The 18,737-nt window shown below is 38.2% G+C and overlaps 1 protein-coding gene across 1 annotated transcript; it reads right to left on the minus strand.

Annotated features, from left to right (window-relative positions):
- Window positions 1-924: 924 nt before the first annotated feature.
- TMA16 (translation machinery associated 16 homolog) lies at window positions 925-17,194 on the minus strand. Its single transcript, XM_030948279.1, has 7 exons — window positions 17,048-17,194; window positions 15,736-15,848; window positions 8,751-8,788; window positions 7,885-7,969; window positions 7,266-7,414; window positions 2,548-2,590; window positions 925-1,169 (listed from the first exon to the last, which is right to left on the minus strand). Exons 1-7 carry the CDS (start codon window positions 17,048-17,050, stop codon window positions 998-1,000), a joined length of 603 nt encoding a protein of 200 aa, XP_030804139.1. The 5' UTR covers window positions 17,051-17,194; the 3' UTR covers window positions 925-997.
- Window positions 17,195-18,737: the final 1,543 nt, after the last annotated feature.

Here is an 18,737-nt window from a genome sequence, read left to right on the forward strand (position 1 = left end):
TGCTGCACAGCTATGAAAATACACACCTGGATGTCTGTAGAAGAACTCTAGGAAACCCATATAATTATTTACTATGACAAAGACTTGATTGTTTAGCACACAGATGAGTACTAGGGATCATGTACTAGAAAGATCATCCACCAGGAATAATTATTTCACATAATTAACAGGCATTTAAGCTATGCCTGCTACTATGTGTACAAACAGTTCAGCTGAACTGTGACTTCTGTGGCCAGACAACCTAACATGCACTGAGATGTCCTACTTAATGCCTGCTGTGAAATTATCCCTAGTTCTGCCCTTGCCCCTTTTCCTTCTTTTATTCATTTTACAGCTTTTAAAGTGATAATCTGCTAAGAAGTTTCCTGAAAGACACATTTAAAAGCATCTAAAGAGTTGCTTCCTAAAGCAAGCCTACTATTGAAAAGTCCTGAGCGGCTTCAATTCAATTCTCAACAAAAGGGTTAGAGAAAAAATACGGACTAAGATACATTTAAATACAGACTGCAGGGACTTCGGCTTTTTATCTGAATTCTGCAATACAGATTGCTGAGGACAGTAACTCTTTAAAATTCTCTTGACAAAACATAAAATACTCAGTATCTTACTAAAGCATTTCCAGATCTCTATGATCCTGACAGAGATTCTCAAAGAAAAGGTACAAAGAGAAGAGTTCCTCATGTTAAACAGATTATTGCAATTACTACAAAAAGGTATGGATTCTGACCACAAAGTATCCCAGTCTGAACCTAGACAGAAAAGGTACTTGGCTAGTTGGGGGATTTCAAGACATAAACTTACATGATTAAGGTTATAAGTATTTATTTATAGTCAAAAATTTTATCCAGTAATATAAAGCTTCACCCAGTAATATTGTTTATTCTTCACTGGAGGTAAACAATAATAAAAAAACAACCAACAAAACCTTTAGAAATATAGTTAAATTTTATTTTTGTTTCCAGTGAAAATTAAAATAGATTTCTTACAATTCCCTTCACTATTTCAGCTCTTGGTTCAGCTGGTGCTCATCAGGGCCCTCCTCTTCTTCTTCATTCAAGTCTTCTTTTGCTTCTGCATCTGTCACCTCAGGGTGACTGCAGGCAGCATCCCTAGCAGAAAGCTTTTTCATTTTGATGTTTGGCAGTTTCCTCAGATCACCATCCCATTCTCTTAAAGAGAAAAAGTAAGTAATGAAAACCAGTTACCAATAGAAAGGAAGGAATGGTGGAGTTAATTCACATTTCCTCAGAAGATGCTAACTCAAGTGAGGCTGCTTTTCTAAGTTATCCTCTGTCCCACTGTGGTATGAATGAGCAATAAAGATTTCACCTGACTTTGTACACTACAGAAGCTGTAATTTCTCTATGAAGAAATAAGTACTTTCAGATGTGATATTCTGAAACAAAAATATATGATTCACTTTATTCCCACTGATTAATTCTAGCCTCAGTCACTTTTGGCCACCTGCTTTTAGGTTTGTCTCATTCAATTTGCAGTCTGGTAAGCAACAGACAAACAGGTCAGAAGAGTTTCTTCATCTGGAGGCTTAATTTGCATATGTGACATCACATGTACGTAAGTCCCTGGTGATTTATGGTAAATGTTAACTTGTGTGACTGACTTCAAGAGAACACAAAGGGTTAGTACATATTAATTCACATGGTGAGTGTATTATTTCAAAAGGCTGCATGAAGGAGAATGGGTTGTTTTAAATATAAGTCAAACCCAGTACTCACTTAATAGAATGCTTTCTTGACTATAGTAAGTGCACTTCATGGATAATTTTTCTCAAGGGCAAAGACAGTATTTGCCAATTATAAGATATGTTTTTCCTTTATCAAGGCAATATAACAACACTTCTATCTGATGTCCTTGTTTAAGAAGTCAATTGCATATTTATAAATACACCAGTCTCTCTGTGGAATTTCTGGCTTTATTCCAATATCCTGTAAATATGACTTCTGGCTACAAAACATCCCTGCAAGTCAGTGATATAGCATTCCTTGCAACATAAGCATTCCTAAGTTGTTTTTTCTTCTTCTTCTTCTTTTAAAGTATTTCACTTGATAGAGCTGTCAGCAAAAATGCTCACTCAGTCTACTACCAGGACATACCAACATGCTGGCCCAGATGAGCCAGCAGCAAGTTTAACAGCTCCCAGATCTTTTAACTGGATGCAAATTGTAAATTCATTTAAGATTTTCAACTAGTATATACACACATACCAACACTACTGTGAACAGCTGAAGTCAGAATTTTAGGTCAAATATTATCTAAGAATATTGAGAAAAAAAGTTACTTAAGTTAGAGAATGGCATTCTAACTGTCAAGTCTAAATCTTCCAATTAATAACTGGCACAGGTGTTCAGCTTGTAACAACTAAGAAATGCCAAAACAGCAGCGCCATACCTACGCTGCTCTTTCAAATGACAAATTCCATGGCAGTTTTGTATAATTTCCTTTTTTTATGAAAAAAGACATACAACAGGTGAACTTCAGAAACACTATTTTGCATAAATAGATTATTAGTGATAATAAAAAACCTACCTGAAAAATTTAAGATGCTTTCTGTTCATAATGTCTGGGATTTCTAATAGGAAAGAAATTAAATTCTGTTAGATATGTTACATTATTCAAGTGAGTCTCATTTCAAAGGAAGAAATGTGAGCTAAATGGCATCTAACAAAAAATGGCTGCATACCACCTTTCCATTGCAACCAAACCGTTCTAAAAGAAACCTGCCATACATATATACAAATAATAAAACAAATAATAATACAAATAACTAAAACAATAAAACATATCTGTATTACCTTTGCTAGCAAAAAGGAAGGCAAATATTTTGTATTGAGACATGTGGAACTGACCATTTTGCTTTTTTCCTTCTGGAATAGCCAAAATCTTCCTACTAAAGTGTAATTTATAAATTTAGGCAGATTTTTACATAGGATGCCAAAGCTCTTTTGCCTCCCTTCTGTGTCATTCTTTTCTTCGTCAGTCCTGCAGTGTTACAAGCAGCCTGTGTTTAACATCACCACTAATTTATGGAGATTTATACCTTAGGAGCCTTGACATCTTCCCACAGTATAAAACACCTCATTACTGTCTATGAATTGTACAGATTTCACAGACAGCAGGCTTCTCAACCAGACATATGTTTTCTACTTCTCTAACATTAAATCCACTTTATTTTAGCTCTTAAAATTGTGACTTTTCAGCAACTTTTATATTGTCCTTGAGCAAACAGTTCTAGTTTTGTTCATCAATCAGTTTCCTCAAGTTTTAGAGTAATAAATAAAATCATGCTATCCGTGCAGGATTATGGATGATTTTGCTACTACAAAACATAGGATGATAATACCAGTACCATTTATCTTTGTGGCCAGACAGTCCTTACTATTCAGAAAACTATTCCTTCCTTTAATACTTGGTTATGAAGTTACCAACTGAAGAACAATATATGTGAAATGTTTTGATTACAATTACAGTGATTTCTGCAGACTGCTCCTCAGTAAATAGATGAGATGATACTGCTCACAGCTGAGCAAGGCAAGGCAAAGAAACATTTACCTAATGCATTTTTGGTCTGCTGATTCCTTGGTTCCGTGCCAAATATCCATGCCACAATATCCATGCCACAATAGGTCCATTCTTCCCAATAAAGCCTTGAAACAAAGCCAAGGTTGCTCTTGCTTTCTTTGCAGTCCCTTGAACTGCACTCATGGCAGCACGGTGCCAATGCTGGAACAACCCAGCTCCCACAAGGGTAAGAAGGTCTTCCCTTTTCCCAGGTATTCTACAAGGAGCAATCAGTGCTACTCCATTTCCCCCTAGTAGTGCATGTAGTGATGTAAACAGTGAGTTTGGCAGAAGTGGCACTATGCTGAGATTTGTATTTTTTCCTTTGATAAAAGCACTGATTCAACATACAGTTCAGTGTTCTTGTCAGACAAAGCAGGACTACATGACAAGACTTTCAAATTAAGTCCTTGCATTTGTTTTCCTTTTTTTTTAAACATATAATGGGTTTAAAGTTATGCAGACCTTTTCCAAAGAGAATATTCTAACAGTTTTATCTAGCCTATCATTCAGGGCTCACCAACATCACGAGAAAGCAGGCACTCTGAGAGGAAATTCTGTGACAAGCCAAGATTTGGCACTGAATTAATCTTTGTTGCTTTGGCAGTGGCAAAAATTTTAAGCTACGGTTACATGTGTGTTTACAATATGTTACACAATAAAAACTACTGAGTCACAAGATTAAGAATAGAGCTGCATGTAGAAATAAATTATATACTGCACAGTAACTGATTTTCTAAATTATGCTGGATTAGTAACACTTGTCTAACTCAGCTGCATGTCCTTAGCATGCACCAATGTCATGGTTTTTGCTGCTGCTTGTGAACTCCTTCATTTGCTTTAAAATGTTAAGGAGCATGTTTTTCTGAACTAAAGACAGAAAAAATGTAAGAGAGAAATATAGAACAAGAGTTAGTGGGAAAGAAATTAAGACAGTATTTTGGGGAGTATATTATTGTCTGGCATTTCTAAGACAAAGTATTCAACAATTTATGCATTTAGCAAAACAGCAGTGAAAGATGGTAAGCAAACATTTTTTAATGTTTCTGACCCTTTCAGATAGTTTTACTTTTCTTTCTTTTGAGGATGAACAAAAACAGCCTGTTAAGAAGAAGGAAACTGTAGATGCTCTTTCAGCAAAAAATTATTCAGTTATACAATAATGATCACTACAGAAAACAGCAGCTAACCAATAGTACAGAAGGTACATTAGCAGATAAATGGAATTGATACAGCCTTCATCTGAATTAAATTGATTTCCCTGTAATGTGAAGCCTGCAGAACTAATTAATAAAACTAGTGTATTTAGTTTTAAAAGCCACTTTTCCCCAAGATTAGTATTACACATCTGAGAGAACATGTAAGGTAATTAGAAGCAAATTATCAAAGATGGATGGTGTTCGAATGAAATAATTATGATGCTTTTCCACTGAAAGCATACTAACTCTGGGTTACAAATAAATAATCTAGCATTGCCTTTCCATAGCTTTGCTATTAACATGTAATACCAGATTAAACAGAAAACCCAAATACACACAATATGAAAACAAGAGGAAGAAAACTGCAGTAAAACTACTGTAGATACATTTAAGGAGTAAGTGACAAGGAGCTGCTAAACCTCAACAACATCACTGATACCGTTCCCTGTATAGCTATTGTTAGTTTAAAAAAAGACTAAAATTTGCTATATTTTGGGATGTCTACCACTTCTTTAAACAAATTCTTACATTTTGTAAAGAGTTAGTTTTTCATTTACATATATCCTTTACAGGACAAGAGGAAATGCCCTCAAGCTACACCCAGGGAAGGTTCATGTTGGATGTTAGGACAGATGGTTTTTCACTTAAAGAATGGTTAAGCATTGGAATGAGCTGCCCAAGGAAGTGATGGAGAAATCAGCAGCCCAGGCAGTGTTCAAGAAATGACTGAATGTGGCACTTAATGCTATGGTCTAGTTGACATGGTGGTGTTTGCTCAAAGGTTGGATTTAACGATCTTGGAAGTCTTTTCCAACTTAATTGATTCTATGATATAAATAGACTGCATTAAAGTTTAGTAGACTTCCCTAAATGAAAAGAATATATACTATGCAGTCTCTTCATAGCAAATGCACATGCATACAAGAAATAACTGAGTTCAAGAATGGGGGGGGGGGAAACCCAACAAATCTAAGTCAGTTATAAAAGCTCCACTCACTAAAGCTTCTAGGATTAATAATGAGCTAGAGGCATAAAAGCACTGTTTCCAGCTGATTTCCATTTATGCCCAATCTCTAATTACAGTATTTAGCTGCTGTAGTACTTAGCAGCAACTATTTTCTCTGAATGAACACTGTCCTAGACAGAGACCAAAACCTGCAGCAGCTGTGATAACAAATAATGAATGATTTGAAAGTGTATTTAATATGTGAAGTTGCACTGTGTTCTCTGAACACTTTACTTGCTAATTCTCTAATAACCTCAAATTTTGCCTACAATATTTCTAGCTTCTTCGTGATTTTTATGTTGTGCTTGTGTATTTGACATCTTTTTCTCTAGCCTTACTGCCTTTTTCTGTCAGCTTTTCACAAAGCAGTAAGAACAAAAAGAACTAAAATTTAAAAGCAAAAAACAAGAAGAATACATTCTACAATTGAGCTGTTTGATGACAATCACAGAATCGAGTTTCCTATGACTTTTTCCCCCTCCTTCTAAGACACCAAAGATGATGCATGAAGTCATACAGATATTCTTAAACTCCTCTGCCGGCTGCACTGGCAAAATTTTAAAGTTATTAATTTTCTTGGTTTGTACAACACATATCAGGGTGCGCTGATTTTGGCCGGGGTAGAGTTAATTTTCTTCGCAGTAGTTAGCATAGGGCTGCATTTGAGATTAGCTGGAAATGGTGTTGATGAAAACAGGATGTTTTCATTATTCCTGAGCTGGGCTTGCACAGATAAGACTCTTTCTGCTCCTCAGCCCAGCCCACCAGTGAGAGGGCTGAGAGTGCGCAAGGAGCTGGGAGGGAACACAGCTGGGACAGCTGACCAGGGAATATGACACAGAACCCAAACCTTGCTGTGCTTTGAATCCTAACTACAGAATAATGTAGATTTTTCACGTTTTCCACAACATATTTTACTATTAGAAGGATCAATTATGTCTGGATAATAACTCAGCATTAAAGCTAAGTTTACCACTCAGCTTCAACCTGTACGTTATTGGTTAAAGCAAAATCAAACACTTCACTGCTTATCTTGACTATCCCCAAACAACTCTTTGCTTTTTGCACTTTCATGATCTCTTTTTCTTTCTTATTTCACCAAACTATTGCTGCTTCCCTTCAGACTAGTTCCAGCCATAAAATGAAGGTCCAACCAGCTGCTGTACAGAATTCAAAGCAGGTGCATTAAAAGCTCACTTTAGTTTAAAACATAGGTTATATATGCCTGCACTGAAAAGACTGTACTAGCAAAGATGCACAAAGAAAGACAAAAGTCGAATATATGAGTCAGATCTCCACCATCTTTTTTTCTCCTTTTCTTCACCGTGGCCCTCCTCCCAAATAACTCTGCAAGGCACAAGCACCTAGCACTTAGGAATTTCTTTAAAGAGAAAAATAAGGACAATGCCTAGAAAGTTTGCTTAGATTCTGGCCTTGTAAGCAGGTGTGAGGACTGAATTCTTTCTGATACTTTTACATACCTATTCCATAGCCCTCATAGAGTTGTCTTTCACGTTCTATTGTCTGCTTGATGACAGTTTCCCGTGAACCATGCTGTCTTCCTTGTCTGCCTTTAATACTGTTTTGTAATTCAATCTGCTCCAATTCAGCATTGAATCGACACATATAACTGAAAGAAATAAAATGCATAAAAGCTAGGTGCAGTCATACAGAAATTAGTCTGATAAATTATTTTACAAAATAATTTGTAAAGTAAATTAGTCTGATAAATTATTTTAATAATTGTATTTATTTTATTTATTGGACACTCAAGGAGTAATACGAAATCTGCATGTTCAGGTGTCACAGAATAACCCAACAAGCAAATGCATGTGATTACTACTGTCCAAATCATTTAAAGCCTTTACACACTACAAAACTAGGGATATACTTCAATAATTAAAAAAAAAAAGAAACTACAAAATGACTTATTTGAATAATTCTAGTATGACTATATATGTCTCTCCGTATTTGTCACTGGCAACAAAATCAACTACTTGACATTATTAGAAATATATAAAAGTCATCCTCTGAGTCATCATCACATTATTTTTAAAGACAAGTCAAGCTTTTTAATCTTGTTTTTAACACCAGTCTTACTTTTCAATTAGTTCACCAGCTTCCTTCTTTGTGTACTCGATTTTACTGGGATCAAGGTGACTTTGAAACCATTGCAGTTTTTCTCCTATAAGAATAAAATGAATATTAATGGTTACACCACCACTGTAGCATCAACACTTATTAAAGTTTCTCAAAGTTTTTAAAGCCCCTCCCCCATTTTCAAGATTTTGAATGGTATCACAGACTCTGATACTGTGGGTACCAAGTATGAAGGCAAATTTCCACATCATTCCAGATTTTATACCTCCCTTACATGAAAGGAAAAAAAAAAAGTTAGGCTTTGTTTTACTGGAAACTAACTAAAATACCACTATATCAATTACTTAGGAAGGAAACTTAGAAAGGGGGAAAAGAACCAACACAGTGGCTGAGTAAGAGTTCTGGTTGTCACATCTGTTTTTAAACAGATTAAATTGAAAAGCTGCAGGATCAATCATATGGAAGAGAAAAATATTCCAGGATGTGTCTCCAATTTTGAATTTACTTGCTAACACAATGTGTCTTATAAGCTACATATATCATCGTTTTTTTACAAGCAATTATAAAAAGCTTGGAGACCAAATACAATAAATATGTGTACAGATGTACAAAACACTCACTTGGTCTATACTGCCCTGCTCTTGTGTACACTGACTAAAGATTAGCTATGCTCAGCCCCAAATTCAATCCGGTATATATAAAGTGGACGTGTCAGGTATTTCAATATTTCAACCAAGTCTATTTTAAGACTGCAGAATCAGATTATAGAAAAAGAAGCTCTAACTGGATGTCTAAAAACCTGATAAAACTTAGAATCTGTACTAACAAACTGAATACTGTACTCAGTAATAAAAGTTTCTGCTTACCAATAATACTTAAACGCAAAGCTTTGTCAGTCTTCAACCTAGCAGAGAAAAAACAGATGTGTAAGCCAGGAATGAGCATTATATCAACAATGACCTTAATTTTATTCTCAAAAAGTTGGGGTTTTTTTCAGTCACAATGAAAATCAAGGTATAAATTCAAATAGAAATATTTGACAAATTCAATATAGAAATTATTATAAATTCAAATAGAAATATTTGACAAATTCCAAATAATGTAAAACTTTTTCTGTTTCATCCACAAGATCTACTTTCTGGTAAAATTACTAGCTGAAATTTGTCCAGTTTACCTATTAAGCTAAAAAGTTTCTTGGAAGAAAAAAAGATGCACTATTTTTCTCAGAGCACAACCAAAGGAATTACACCAAAGAGCTGCATTGTCACAATTTCCTTAAGTAGTTCTGATATTCTTGTGGTATGTTTAATGAGTTGGGAGATTTCACTGCACTGCATTCTTGCAAATTAAGCATGCAATGTGAAAAATACCATTCTGTTACCTTAAAGCTTGTAATAATTAAAGTTTGTGCTTAGTGAACAGTAAATTAATATGTTAAGAAACCAAAATTAACAACTTCATTAAAGAACTCCCCAACTCTGTCTCACAGTACTTTTAAGTCCACTTGAATCTCTGGCAAGATACTCAAAAGCCTTCTGTACTCTATGAGGTGTGGGTATACAATTCTATTTGGGATTAATTTTCATCCTAATTAGGAGTTCTCAAAAAAGAGAAGTTCTCTAGCAGGAAATCCCAAGCCTCATACTCTTTTGTCTTGTAGGTGTCAGATTTAATTTGCATCAAAGGATCTTCCAATGTTCTGTTGTATCCAGAAAGGAAAACAAGACATTATTGGGGTAAGTGTGGAATTTTTGACTGGAAAAAATATCCTAGCCATAAATATTCAGTGTATATATTCAAGGATATCTGATAAATTGACTTCTTCTTATTAAATAGAAAAATTGGTAATGGATTAAGTAAATCATAAAGGCTATAATTGACAAATAATAAATAATGCTAAAATTCATCATAGTTCAAAGCTATTGTGCTCCTTTATTAAATTCCTTTTACTCTGTAAAATTTAATGAGCATTTTAGAGCTAACTGAAGTAACTCAGAGCACAGAAGTCTGTCACCTACCATAAAAACTAGGATCAAAAAATAAACCCTTACTTTTCCAGAGACAAACATACTTGTGTCACTTGCCCACAAAGCTACATTATTAAATAACGATTCAATTTTTCAAGAAGTATTTCATCCTCTGAAGACTCTCTAAAAGCCATATACAAGCAAATGCACAGCATGTACCAACTGCCAAGAATTCCACTAATGTAGTGGGATAGAATATAAGAAAATGAAGATAGTGTAGAAAGTAATCTCACCCCTAAGGAGTTGCAGCTGGGTCAATTATCAAAGATTAGGAACAGGCCTGACTTTAACAGGTGTGCTATAAAAAAGTGGGGTGGCCGGTTGAGAAGGGAATTGGAGTCATTTGGCTTTGTGAAGAAGAAAGAGTTAGTGCTTGGAGGAGCAGCCCACGAGGGAACACCAAGAAGGTATGAAACTTTTGCAATAAGGAGACAACACACTAATACATTAAAGAAGTTTTTACTTCTATGGATACCCCAGCATGTGTAGAAGAAGCCTTCAATAAAACCTGGGCAGGCTTTTATCCTCAGAGGACTTACAGCAGGGAGCTTTGGATGGTAACAGCATCCAAGAAAAGGACACATACTTCCCTTAGTGGAACTCCATACCAGCAATCCCTGCTGGGAACCCTGCAAGGCAACGCTGCTACACGAGCCTGTCTGCAGAGCTTTGCCATACAGAAAATGACAATGGAATCTAGGAAAGCTGCCTAAAAGGATCATTTCACCCATCTACATTCTAAAACACTAGAAACTGCCATCTGCACCTGCTAAGGGCCACTAAATCATTTATTTATCAAAGTAGACAAGTACAGAACCACCATTTTCTTCTGGATGAAAAACCTTCAGTCTCCTGGTGCACACAACTAATTTCAGTATGAGAAATAATGAATGATAGGCTCGGAAGTTGCCATATTGTATTTTTTATAAAAACCTCACCTCGGTGACTGTTAGAAGACAATAGCATTAGCAGGGAGGCTAATCAAATCAGGTGAGTCAAAGAAACTCCTTCTCCTCTCCCTCCACACAATGAGTAATAGCTTTTGCTCAGGAAGGAGAGAGGTAAGGTCAGTGACATAGTCTTGTGGCAGGCTGTTGTTTCTTGATGACTTTCTTCTTCACCCACCTTCCAGAAATCCTCTGCTTAGGCAATGATTATTAATAAGAGTGATTGCTTGTTTTCTTGATGTTTACTAAGTACTTTAAATTATACATGTTCCTTTAGCAGCTCTTTATCTCAGATAGTGTATTCAACTATTCTTCTCTAAATACTAACAATGAATAAGTATTTTCCAAATCAGATTACAAACTCGGTATTTTTCCTTGATAATATCCACAAATACAAATGCCATCTATGGCTCTGAAAAAAAAAGATAGGCTTTTCAAAATAAATAATTTTAAAAGCTAACAGTCTGTCAGGTCCTCATGCAGAATCTGCAAGAGTATGTCACAAAGCATCACTGCCACAAGCAATGCAAGTAGAAACACAGTGAGTCAAGAGAGGTTAGACAGGGGAAAACCTCAGAAAAAGCACACACAGTGTTCTACCAGGAAATCTTTTAAGATTGCTTACTGCCAAAGGGTCGCTTCATGCCCCATCATGGTAAAAACTCCTTAGATGTCATGTCTCAGAGCATGTCAGTATTAGACTAGCTTATCTGTAATGAAAACGTACTGACTACTAAGAAATTTATTGTGCATTCTCAGTAGAAAGGGTCTATTTTGACTCAGGAGGGAAAACAACAGGAAAAAAAATGCACAGCTAAATTAGCTTTAGCTACCAAAACCAGATAGGTATTTCTGCAGTTGCAGGAAAACATGACTGGTGTTAGTACATTACAACTACAGAAGTTTCATTAATTTCTCACTATGGTCAGGTCTCCTAAAGTGTAGAAAAGTCAGTGTTCTACTACTGCCAGTGAAGCAGCTATTGCTGTCTCATAAAAACATCCATGTAATTATTTAACAGAGCAAACAAGCTGCCTAAAGGAATAAGTATTCACGTGTAGATTAAGAGAGAATAAACTGGTAGTAATACACTGGAAGTTGTTGCTGCTCATTAGACCTTGAAGAGAATTGAGAGGAGATGGATGCAGGCAAGAAAAAGGTGTAATTGAAGTGAACAAGATGATTTAAGATTGTAGCCAATTTTCTAAAAGCAATTGGTCTGTCTCCTCTTATTATGGTTAAGATTGGTCTTTTGTAGTGCAGTCTCAGTTTCTGGACAGTAAACTTATAGCTGCTGTCATACTTTGTTACAAATGCTTGCAGTGAAGAGCGGACAATGGAGCCCATAAAAGACTTCTGCAACTTAATGCAGAATTTCTCCCTCATTTTTCCCAATGCTGCATTTAAATATTCAAATTCCTTGTGGATAATATCTACCCTTTTCTACTATCTCGTTTGGGCAAAAGATACTGCAATATGCATCTCATAACTTAATGCAATTTTCCTTTCTGTAGAACATAAACAGGAACAATCACAGTAGTTATTTCCTTCCCTCCATCCTAGGAAAGTTAATAAGCAAATAGAAGCCTGAACTGTCTCCAGTCCTGAATTCTGTCTCCAGACAAGCACCAAAGGGAAAAAAAACAACAAAACCCAACCAAAACAAAATAAATCATACAAACCCAAAAACATTGACTGATACTTCTATAAAAGATATTCTCACCCTCCAGTAACATACCATTAAATGGTTTCCTACACCCTACACCTTTGTTAAATAGTAATCAACAGATAAAATGTATGTACGTTCAAAAAGTATTACTGCACAAATTTAGCCAGCCACAATTAAAGCATCCTCTGGCAACGAAATCCACAGCTTAATAAAAATAGTACAGATGACCTCTATGGACTTCTACATTCACTGAATACTCTAATCCAGTTTTTCCATTCTGCAGAAGTGCACTAGCCTGTACAGAGAAATTATCCCCTTTACTCAGCCCTAGTGAGATCACATGGAGTTGTTTTGTGTCCTATTCATACTTCAGACAACTTCTACACAATAACAAGCACAGTCAAAAAATGCCAGATTTGTAGATGGGACTAAGGAAGAAAATTCTGTAGAGATTACAAGGTAGCTTCTATTTACCACCAAATGATGTACTAAGCTTCCACCAGAGAACAGGGCTGTCACTCAATAGAAGCAATTTGGAAAATTGTTTAAAGACATTTAATAGACCTGCAGAAGCAATGCAGAAGAATAAAACTGGTGTGAGCTATTTCTTTTTCCCAAGAGTGTAGGAGTGGAAAGCTTTCCTCCATTCACAGCATCAGAAATTTGTCTTGTCTTTTTCAGAGCTATGCAAAATTAATCCAAGCTTCACTGTTATATTACAGAAACTGAAAGCTAAGTAATTACAACAAAAAAGTTCAACACATATTTAATTCCCAATATTAAAAAAAAATCCTGAGAATTTACCAAGCTGATAGTGTAGATAGAGATTCAAAAGAAATTGGAAGCCTTAAAAAGTCTTTTAAAAACACTAAAGGAAAAAAAAATCATTTTCATGTCTTTCAAATTGAATTGCTCTTCAAGTCAAGACAATACAGAAAATAGAACATAGAGAACTGGAGGATGTTTTTAGTGCAACTGATTTATAGAACACCACAACAAAAGTGATCTATCTACAAAGCACAGTTAACTGTTCAGGCCCCAAAAGTGTAAGATGTTGAAAACTTATTTATAAGATACAAAGATACAAAATATAAGATCATTTTGCTATCACAATATGCTCTGGATGGTCAAAACTGACACACTATTCTTGGTGGAATGGTTCCCCTATGCAAAATGAAAGGTTACATCTTTTACAATCAGCCTAGATTGAAATAGCAAGGATAGGGCTTCTTCAAATACATCAGTGACCAAAGGAGAACTAAGGCTAATGTAGGGCTCTTACTGAATTGAGGGGCACCCTGGCAACAGAGGAGAGATGAGGCAGAAATACCAAACGCCTTCTTTGCACGGGCCTTCACTGCCAAGAGCAGCCCTCAGGAATCTCTGACCAGGGCTAAGGAATGTCAGAAGGGAAGACTTTCCCTTGACTAAGGAGGATTGGGCTAGAGAACACCCAGGCAAGCTTAACATCCACAAAGCCATGGGTCCTGAGGGATGCATCCATGACTGCCAAGGAAGCTGGCAGACACCATGGCTAAACCACTCACAATTATCTTTGAAAGGTTGTGGAGATGAGGAGAGGAGCCTGAGGACTGGAAGAAAACAAATGTCACCCTGGTCTTCCAAGATGGGAAGGAGAATCCAGGGAACTACCAGCCAGTCAGCCCCACCTAAATCACTGCAAAGGCAATGGAGCACCTCATTCTGGAGGCCATCTCTATCCACATGCACAACAAGGAGGTGATCAGGAGTCAGCATGGATTTACTACAGGTAAGTCATGTTTGACCAACCTGATAGGCTTCTGTGATGAAACAACTGCCTGGATGGATGAGGGGAAAGCAGTGGATATTGTCTATCCCAATTTCAGCAGGGCCTTTGAACTTATTGCTGTTGCAAGAGGAAGGAGGAAGAAAAAGCAGCACTCCAAGCAGAAACATCAGCACTGCTGTCCATATCAGTGTAACCACACCAGACTGTCACTAAAAGCTTTGTGTGCCATGTCACAATGAATAACTAGTAAGTATTGCTCCCTAAGTTTTCTTGTGCCTGTTTTTTCTGTATGGTGAAGTCACAAATGCAAGCACTAAGAATCAAGTAAGATGAAGTCATCTTTTTTGACTAAGAACTATGAGTGGTTTTTATGACACAAGGTGAGAAAGCTAAGGGACAAAGTGGTCAATTTAGCAGTAGGAAAATAATCTGCAATAAAAATTTACTATCAATAGTCAGAGAGCACAGAAAAATTACAAAACTGCAGGGAAAACGCCTCTCACATTAAGAATCTGCCCAATCAACACATGCTGCTTGTGAATGCTTGCAGCAGCCCTGCTGGAGGCTACGTGACCCCACTGTGGCAGCAAAGGCCCCCCTTCTAGGGAAAGCAACAGTGCAACTGCTGTGGATAAGGTTGCACATCAATCCCAACAATAAAACTGCACAGTCTCTGGACCAGGAGTTTCCAATTTAACAGCTTCAGACAAATGAGTATTTGGGCTCAGCTCACATGGTCCATCCAGACACTACAATTTATATAGCATTATCTAGTTTATGTAGTGCTATACTATACTTAGACCAAAGATGCTTTAAGCTAGCTTTAGTAACTTCCTAAATAAACAAACATATTTACGCATAACAACGAGGAAGCTGAGACAATGTAATTTAAAGGCCAGTCTTCACCAGCTGTCTTTTCCCTCTGTGGAAGGGGGAAGTAAAGCTTAAAAGCAGAAAAACAAACTTGCCATGGACAGCACAAAACCACCAAAGAGGAGTTAACTATACAGTTTTATTCAGAAGTCTGTCTTCTGCAGGAAGGTTTCCGGGTTTTCTTTTCTATTAACTCAGCATTTTAGCAGAAGCAGCTAGACCCTTGAGCAGGATCCTTACTGAACTTGAAGTAAAGCCAAACTAGGTGACTCACCTTCACGTGAAATCACCAGCATCGTGCTATTCAGATCATCAAAGGCAAGAAATCTAACTTGGAAGGACAACACCCAAAGTAAAGCAGCAGAACTACACACTTTGTATAACCTGATTTAATGCATGTAAACCTGTCACCTCACATGGCCCAGCAGCACTGTTAAGTTATACAGGCCTTTCTGTTTTCTTGTGGTTATATCAGCATAACAGTCCATGTCCACTAGCACAAATAAAAAGTATCATTTGTGATGCTATTCTTTGATCTGTACAGAGGTTTTGCAGTCAACTTACTTTTCTTTCTTTTCCTGCTTGTGTACTTCCCTTGCAAGCTGTGCAGCTTTTCTGCTGTAGGGATGGATCACTTTTTTCTCTTGCTTCCCTCCTTGAGGTTTTCTTAACTTTGGCTGAAAAGACATCAAAGATACTATGCACTAACAAGGCTGAGTAAAACATCAAAAGGAAGAAGTATACACCATGGTAAAGACTGAAAAGGTTCATGCACTGATGTCTAAGAAAGCCCTTAACTTTCAGTAACATGTTATCAATTTCACCCACTTCAATAACAAAATTACTTGGAGCCAGTACGTACTGTAACAAAACCCGCAGAGCACAGGAAATGCTGTAAGAAATCTTACCTAGTGACTACTGTCAGAATACCTACTTTGTAGAACTCTGCAGCTAGGAAACTAAAATTAGCTCTCTGTGCCTTTGCAGAAAAATGTCCCCATTCAAGCTCCTATCTGGGTTTCTGACAAGAGCCTCATGTAATTTGAACAATGTAATAAAAGTGATTTTCTTGTTCCTCCCAACAGATCATTGGAATGCTTCACACCAGGGAGCAGCCAGAGGCTTTCCTTCTCTACCCCTTCATACTGCACAGAGGGGGAATGCCCTTCACAAATTTCCAAAGCATGGCAATACTACTCTAAGTTATGCTACTTTCTGGTAAGAAAATGTTTGAACAGAACTGAATGGCTTTATGAAATAATGTGCTATTTAACTGCACCCAAAAGAAACACCTTAAAGCAAGGGGGCTTTCCTGCATCACAATAAACAGGCATCAGTAAACGGAGACTAGTAGTCTCCAACAGCAGTACATCCAATTCTCTGCGATAATATCAGTGCTTAGGGCTGCGGGAAAAAAAAATAAATAAAAAAAGATAGTGTCAAAGGCACAACTACTCTGAACACCTCGGTAAATCTCAGGCGGCGGCACTTCCCACCTGCTCCACAGGCGGGCCGCGCCTCCCCCGGCCTGCCGGGAAGGACGCGAACCCCCCCCGGGGGGAAACGCTGCAGTTTTTACGTGCAGGGTCGGCTCACCGCCGGTGCCGGCCCAGAAGGACGCAAACTCCCCCCGGGGGAAAACGCTGCAGTTGTTATGTGCAGGGTCGGCTCACCGCCGGTGCTGGCCCACAAGGCCGTCAACCCGCCAGCGGGCTCGCCTCTCCAGGGACGCGGTGGGGCCGCTCCCGGAGGGAATGAAGGGGCCGGGAGCACCGCGTCCCCAGAAGCGCAGGCTGCGGGAGCCGCACCTCTACCCCAACCCCTATTCCTATCACTGTCCCTGATCCCGTCCCCATCCCCAGCCCCGCACACGCACCATGGCGAGCGAGCCTCTTTCCGGTGCCGCGGTGCAGCAGCCTCAGTGCTCCGGGCGGGCGGGCGTTCCGCGGCTGCCCCGTTCCGCGGCATCCCCAGCGCCGCTCGCCCCGAGCGGGCCGGGCTGGGCCCGGGGCTCCGAACTCGCCGTGTGGCCGTAAAGGTGCCGCCACAGAACGGCGGAGGCCACGCCGGAATAAAACCTTATTGGCTGCTGGGTAATATCTTGGCAGCAGCTAAGGTGATTGTTTGGTAGCTGAAATTAATGGGGCTGCTGCTATCCATGAGGTTGAGATAAAAGAAAAAGTAGAAGTAGTCAAAGAACGTGGTGATCATTATGATAGAGAAATTCCAGAATTGGAATTCCACAACTTTGCCTCTGCAAAGAAGGAGCCTTGCTGAGCTGAAGAAAACAGAACAAAGTCAACGCCCTGTGTGAGGAAACCAGACTTTCCCTTGGTAAGAGAAAGGAGCAACCTCTGGAATGTCCAAAATCAAAACTTAAAGTTACCAGAGAGTGTAACTCGCAGACATCACCAAAAGAGAAAAAAAACCCCATCTCTGGCAGCAATGCTCCTGTGGCACATAGTGCAGGGTCGGCTCCAAGCAGATCAGCACCTACACCAGGGGCCTTTGGAAAAGCTCTTGTGACTGTTCAGCTCCAGCATCCCAGGCTCAAAGGAGACACCATCTTTAGGTGTTAGTACTTCTTGCTCTTCAGATGCTGATAAATATTATACTATATAAAGAAACATATTAATTTTAAAGATCGTCCCTAAACAGCGAGCCCACAAATATTTTACTAATATATATATATAAGAAAGTGGAATTTTCTAAAGCAAGGTCTTCATTCAGCTTGTATTGGAACGTTGGCTGTTTGTGCACTTGCAGTAAAACTGTTTCACAGATTTACAGGACTGCTACAGATGGCAGTGAGAGTAGCAATTTTGGATTTTAATCTAATAATTTAGGATGTAGCAGTCACAGACAGGAAACTGATCATGGAATTTTAAATAGTCCATTCAGGTAAATAGGTTTAGAGTTATGCTGTCAAACAGCACAGGAATCATAGTAGCAAACTGGGGAATAGCTCTGTTTTAATACTGTTCAAATCTACTGGGGACCAGCAGCTCACATTTAACTGAGGGATGGCAAAGGAAGTCAGGCAATAAGGTAAAATGGCAGTGAAAATATTTTGACTGTGGGGCCCACTCATGAATACCAATGGAAGATGAAAAAAGTAACTTGTAGATTCTTTCTTCATTTGGATGAACAGCTTGGAGGCTTTAGAGCATGCATGCCTGGGAATGTCAATAGGTATAGCCCTCCCATCAAAATCCCACAGAGAAACTGCTGTGGTCTCCATCTAGCTTTCATTTCACAGAGAAATGCTAGGTGGGAAGCAGATGTACAGCTGGCTTCACTTCTGAGCTGCAGGACATGGGGCAGAAGTTGGAGCTGAAAGGCATCCACAGTCAGTTTTTGATGGGAGCTGTAAGAAAGAAACACAGACTCTGTAGACACTTGAATTTAATGGGCAGCTCCCAGGGCCTTTCAGCTGGTCTTCTGCCACTGACTGTAATGAGACCTCTGGGTGATGATGCATTTTATCTGATCACCTAGTTACAAACCAAAAAGTGTTCCATATAAATGTGCATCACTTTCTAGTCTGATCTTGTTCTTTAAATAGT

The sequence above is a fragment of the Camarhynchus parvulus genome, chromosome 4 (assembly GCF_901933205.1).
Source record: "Camarhynchus parvulus chromosome 4, STF_HiC, whole genome shotgun sequence".
Taxonomy (NCBI): Eukaryota; Metazoa; Chordata; class Aves; order Passeriformes; family Thraupidae; genus Camarhynchus; species Camarhynchus parvulus.

Coding starts and splice junctions, on each gene's coding strand:
- TMA16 (XM_030948279.1), bottom strand. Junction 8,789..15,735: donor AAGCAGGAAAAGAAAGAAAA/GTAAGTTGACTG, acceptor TTTCTCTGCTAG/GTTGAAGACTGACAAAGCTT. Junction 7,970..8,750: donor TTTGCGTTTAAGTATTATTG/GTAAGCAGAAAC, acceptor TTATTCTTATAG/GAGAAAAACTGCAATGGTTT.